Source organism: Schistosoma mansoni, chromosome W (genome assembly GCF_000237925.1).
Source record: "Schistosoma mansoni strain Puerto Rico chromosome W, complete genome".
Taxonomy (NCBI): Eukaryota; Metazoa; Platyhelminthes; class Trematoda; order Strigeidida; family Schistosomatidae; genus Schistosoma; species Schistosoma mansoni.
In genome coordinates this window covers 14,521,417-14,528,099 of record NC_031502.1, presented here as the reverse complement: position 1 = coordinate 14,528,099, position 6,683 = coordinate 14,521,417, and the positions used below count along the sequence as shown (strand labels likewise).

Sequence of the window (6,683 nt, the reverse complement as noted above, 5' to 3'; positions counted from 1 at the left end):
CATTTAGCAAATTAATGAGTAAAGTAAAAGAGATTCAAATAATTAGAAGGTAGATATATATTCAAACGTATTTTTTCATGTTTTACAAGTTACTTATAAAGTAATAGACATATATTACATGTTACTTCTTATAGTTCTCGAAAAAGCTATCTGCTAAAGATAAGAATTACTTTAAAAAGTCAAGTAAAATAACATTTAATATAAAATTGAAAGTTGCCTCCACTTTTGTCTCAAGCTAGTGCTTGTTTTGAAAGTGCGTACTGCTTTTATTGATTGATCTGGTAGGTTCTTCAAAAAATCCCCTACGTACAGTTTATTTTTATCCTCCAGAAACTTTCTATGGAATTTATTAGTTTCTTGCAAGCTTGCAGTTTTAGGGTATACAGTTTAACGTCAAATGGTTTTAAACATGAGAAATGATTAACTTTATTTGGATTTATAATTTGAGAAATACAACAAGTGATACTAAATTGTTCATAGACAGTTATAAAAATACACCTCATTTCAGCATGACTCTGTATTTGTCACCAAGATGATCATGAGACAAACTTCAACAACTGATAGCATGCATTGTTTCCAGGGTGAATTATTATGCACAAAATAAATGGTCATAAGATAATATCTGGTTGGGTACTTAATTTCCACCGATTCATGGTTTTTGCGCTTCCCTGTCGGACTAAAACGTTTAAATATGAGGATTTCGTTTATGGATTAGCTTATGAAAATAACAAAAGCTGAAAGACAATCAGTAATGATATAATAAGTAAATGTTCCACTGTTATACACACAGAGAACCATAAAGAATCACAATAACGATCACTTATCAGAGAGAGTAAGGGTTTGAGATATAAATCATTCTATTTAGATATGTAATACTTTTTTATGCATAACAAAATAAGTACTTACCTTGAAATACGTTCTAAAAGTGGTCTGTAAACGTTGTTGTATTATATTCCATAGTAGCCGGTAAATTAGTAGTTATATATAATGGTCAACGGACTTGGCGTCTTTAGTGGTGAATAGAGTGGAATTTCTTTTTGTGTTCGTGAAGCGTGATTTCCCTATTTATTTGTCTACAACTATCCTTTGGAGTTTATTAATATTACTTTTCAAAGTAACTCACTAGGTTTCAGCCTCTGATCACACGATGAGGTATTCAGAATACCAGTTTCCAACAAATGCTTATTCAAGACCTCTCGTTCCAACAAATCAATTGTAAACGAAAATACCTTAAATAAATATAAATAAAATGTAAATATTAATTCTGAGCCCTCTGAGTGACTGTTTATTCCTAACTATTGAAACATATATGAATATCGATGTCGATTCCTCCCAGACTTACCATCACATCTTTTTTAAACTGTCTAGACTGAGTATCTTAGACTCAGATTCATTCTCTGTGGTTAATGTGATAATGGAATGATAAATTATATAGCCAAGTTAACTCTTGTACTCAGATGGTAAAGATAAAATGGTCAATAAATAGCTATTGGTCGATTTGAAAAAGTCGTACCTTCAAAATACATGGCCACAAAAGCTGGCTTATCTATTAGAATTTTTCGCTAATAGAAAAAAACTAATAAAATTTAATAAGTGGTATATATGCGATACGGCCTGTATTATATGAAAATTTGTAAAATAAATGAATACTAATGGGCAGAGGATCAAATAACAGATTAGTTGTATGATTACAATCATCTAATTCACGAGACTAAGAAATAAGTAACCCTATTTTACTAGTTTATAATTAAGGAACGGTCAAAAATTTTCCATATTTTGAATTCTTTTTTCTTTGGGTTATCAACTCTTTGCTCATTAAAACTCATTTTGTAAACGACACATTAATTCCAGTAAGGACTGGTGTAAATCAATCTGTGGACGCTTTATAAAGGAGTTACAAGGACAATTCTTCACGTGGTTATTTACATAGATGTCTAGTAAGGCCAATAACTAAATATAGTCTATCAGTCTGCCCATTTCATTATTGCGTTTCAACGTAGAAATCTCTATTTTCTTACCCTTCTTGTATTCGTCAGAGTATGACACCATCCTACTTAATTTAGGGTAGCTATCATTATTTACGTGTGATTTAATTTTAATGACATTTTTTTCAACTAAAACGTTTTTGAAAACGAATTCAACTTTATTTTGTCATTTGCCTAGTAATAAGACAGATCTTAGTGAATGATTGTTCATTATTCCAGATATAAGTATTTACAAATCAGTGACGTAATCTATGAAAAATTGACTTGTTGACTGACCCTTGCGGTGCAGGATAAAATTTCAATGTGCATAAATACTTTGATGATACACTGAACGAATTTGTTCTCATTGTATTTTTAACAACGACTGAAAAGCAATAGACTGAGAATTATAAAATGTTAGCTTGTTTTGTATGTGTCTTATATAGGAAATAATAACTCATATAGATGACGATCCGAAATTCTTTAACTAATTACAATAGTTTTAACGAATTTACCAATGGATAATCTAAGTCTTGAAGACATAGAACTAGATTTGTTTTAATAAAGCAATAAATTTCAGCCTGGTGATTTAAATGTATTGAGCGAATCGTAAGAATATTTATACGCAAATAGTTAAGAAAACAATATACAATCAACTAAGTTTTACTCTACCGATGACCTCTTTAACTAATTCTTACTGTGCGAGTTTCGCAATGCGTCAAAAATGATTGGTGTAAAATTGAGTTTTCGTCTTTTTTAACATGAACCGGCATGATAATTACTTATTAATTGGAAAAGACATTTGAGGCTAACATAAAAGAAATATCAACCCGGAAGAAGAATAATAGTCTAATCAATATTCATCTTACGAAGTTTAAAATATATCTTATTTCCTAAAATGCTTTAAGTAAAGAAAATTGCTTTTCATCATTTATTTTTCTTAACTGACAATTAACCTTACATATCTCTTTTGAAAATGTTGACAAATACAGTTACTGTTTAGCATCAAAAATTAAAAATACCTCTCTTTTCCATTGCCCACTACTATGTATTCTGATAAACACACTTAATGGATATAAAACAGTTGCTAAATGTAAAATCTCCTAATTTATACACATTTACCTCAACGTCATTCATCACCCTACTTTTTGCAATGAAGGTTTATTATAAAATCGATCATATTCAAAGTGTTTCTTACACCTTAGTTCTAACTATAAAACGTAAGAGGAGCTCCTCCTGTTAATAAGAACAAATTTGATCAAACAGTAATTAACTGAATAGTCTCAAATAATTAAGTGAGGTGGGTAATGAGGTATGTGAGCTAAATAGTTGAATGAAAATAAATGTAAAAAACAAAAGAATGGATTTGCTAAAGTATAGTGTTTAGTTAGGATCCCGAACCAACCTAAGTTAGACATCCATCGGAAACCAAGAAGCACTGGACAGCCGTTTTGGTCTACCGTCGAACTCCCCGGCAGAGTGCATTTACGATAACATCTGTGATACAACCCAGAATTATCAGTCTCAGACGCTAATGCTTGCCCTCTAGACCACTGAGCTGAGATCTAATGATTCGTCAATCTAACTTCAACCCATCAGTGGTATAATATTTATACATCATATTTAGTACACTTCTTGCTAATATCCCCAAATCGTTTATGTATTAGGAAAGGTTCGAAAATATATTTAACTGTGGCTTTATTTAACAGTCGTAGTAATATTTGGATGTTAGAGAGACGGAAAAATTATATACCTGGTTGGGTTAAAGTAGTGCATTTCAACGCCTGAAGGTTATTCTTATTATTGTTCACCAGTTTTGACCTAACACTAGAAAAAAACATATTTGAAAATTTGTCAATCTTGATATTAAAATAAAACGTTGAACAGTTCCAAACTGTGATGCTTACTGAAGTAATAAAGGATGGATAATAAAAATGATTAGTTAACACTAATAACAATAGATGTGCCTGTTGATACACTGAGTTCCTTCAGTGAACAATGACCTTCAAATACCATAGACCGCCTATCTGTTTCTGATCACACTTCTTTTGTCGCTTATCGTTATAATGAAAAACATGACTATTTAAATATCTAATCTATTTGAAATATACAGCACATTTTGTCTGTAGTCACTTGCATCGAAGCTTATTCACTTATTTATTCATTTATTCACCGACAAGTTACTGACCATTAAATGTTGTGAAGAAATCGATTTCGGTTTTCATCACACATACATAATCTAATACATGAGCATACAAACTTTTGCAAAATATTCTTAGAATTGCTTAACATATTCAGACTAATGATAATTCATCAACACTTGACTGTACTTTAGCTTCATAAAGATTCTTAGTAAATTTAAACATCTCCCTGTCACAATGTAAGTAATCAAAAACAAGTAAAATAAAATTTGCGAACTAGAAATTCAGTTACAACTTATCCCACGAAAACATTGTCTATATACTTTACTATGAACCAAATGCATTACCTGTAAATAACGCAATTTTGTTGTATAAGCTTTTACGAGCACATTCATTTTGTATTCTTAGCACTTGAATACCAAATGCCTTTTGAGGACACTTTTCTTCAGTATGTATCTAAATTAGTAAATGGCCTTACACACATTGTTTTTCTAAATCTAACGGCAAACTACTATTAACTCGATTTCAGTTTCTTATTCCATGTATATACTTAAATATGTATCCGTAAACGTATATGCCTTCCAAATCCATTACTTGGAATCACTCACTCTTGTAACACATCTATATTGGAATATAAAATGCCGTTTATTTTCTAGTACCGAAAATATGTTTACTTAGATCGCTTTCTCTCACTAAACAATCATATTTCTCTTATTCATCAGACTTATGCAAAATTGCTCTTCAGTTATACAAGAAAGCAATGCTTGTTGATCATGCATTCAGCTACATACAGTTTAAAATCAATAAAACAAACTCCAACGATAAATAAGATGAAAGCATTTCATTGGCAAAAAGAAAGAAGAAAATTCAAATTGGATAAAAAAAAAACTGACCTGATCGAAAATCACTTTTAAATTTCCAAAGAATTGAAGTGGTTCTAGATAATTAGCAACTGGTAGGGTATAATCAAGCGTACAAATAGGCATATAAACAAGTTAGACAACTATGTGAGTTGACATTAAAATAAATGATGTAAATATGCTTTAGTGAACTGGAGCCAATAGAAATAATCCTTCCAAAAAAAGATAACAATTATCAAAAAAGTAAACATTCCGTTGAAAGCTAATCATTATTATTTGTTCAAAGTATAAATTCAATCACATATTCCTGATAGGAATAGCAAATACAATTAGGGATAAAACAGAAACGTTTTCATAAAAGTCTCAAAATAGTTACCTATTCGATACTAAGTTTTATTATTTTAGATTGAAAATTAAAAGCTTAAACATGTTTTCTATCTTCAAACATGTAGCTTGTCGAGATCAACTCAAAAATAACAAAACCCATCTTCCTATCTTTTTGTACATCACGTTTACATCAAAAAAAAAATAAGTATAAGTCAGCTATTGAGAATTTCCAATAAACTCTTTGAGATCATTTAAAGAGGAACCAGTTCAGCTGCTTGAGAGTTAGAATTGAGTGTAAATAGTTGAGTGATTTAACTTGATAACTGATTTAAAAGTCCCATTTATAAAGATTCACTTCCAAGAATGTGAATCACTATCTCAGTACAGTATGAGAGATATTCACAATACTTATCTAAGCACAAATTCTTAAAATAAAATAATATGGCTATCATTCATCATATATATGATATATTTCTGCCTGATAACTGTTCCATTTACTTTCAAGGAGTAAGTAATTAGAACTGATGATATAACAGCAAACTTATAAACTAGATCAGCAATTAGGTCAACTTACCAGAAACAACCATAAATGAATGTTCCGTTTCATACCGAAAGTATTTCCAAAACGAATGCAGTAAAATTTCCCAAAGTAGTCATCAACATAAATTAGAATTATTCATGATGGTGAAAATTGTTCGGAAAAACACAGATATTCTTCATGTATCATTACTTTAAGCAGGTGACACTGTATTTGCCTTCTTGGGAATCCTCATTGTGTTTATGTACCAAAATATGTGTTAATGGTTGAGAGATCCAGAATAGACAATAAAACGAAAGGTCTACATAATGGTACACTTACATATTCAGTAGCCAAACATCAGGAGATTAATCTTATTTATAAAATATTCAATTTTTAGGATTCAACTTATTTGGAAACATTAGAATGACAGGGGGTTTTCCATAATGTAGATCAACCCTAAGCTAGTATCATTTTTCTAAACATTTCCATTAACACGAAGCATCATTCTTATAGATCAAATGTTTAATGGATTCTCATCAAAATATTCACTCAAAATAATTAAGTTTGCTATCTTTTATGTAAAAAACATTTCTATCAGGTTCAATAATCTTGTTTTATGTAAGCATATAAATGTACTATAATCTATTTCTTTAAACGTCACCGTATTGTATGATAGTTTCTTCGGATACATATTTGCTGAACACAAAAGGCCTATCACTACTTGTTTAGAACATGCTTAGGTCTTTTTTTCTAATTTTACTATTTTGACGACAGATGATGAGGAATATACCTATCTAAGGATACAACACCCAAATCGCTGGAGGAAAATACATCATGTAATGCATTCAATTGGCTTTCATTCGCTTACAGA

General features: G+C 30.4%; 1 protein-coding gene across 1 annotated transcript; it reads right to left on the bottom strand.

The window, feature by feature from the left end:
* Positions 1-302: 302 nt before the first annotated feature.
* On the bottom strand, positions 303-503 carry Smp_203460 (uncharacterized protein; the record flags this gene model as incomplete). Its single annotated transcript, XM_018788666.1, has 1 exon — positions 303-503. One exon carries the CDS (start codon positions 501-503, stop codon positions 303-305), a length of 201 nt encoding a protein of 66 aa, XP_018654186.1.
* Positions 504-6,683: the final 6,180 nt, after the last annotated feature.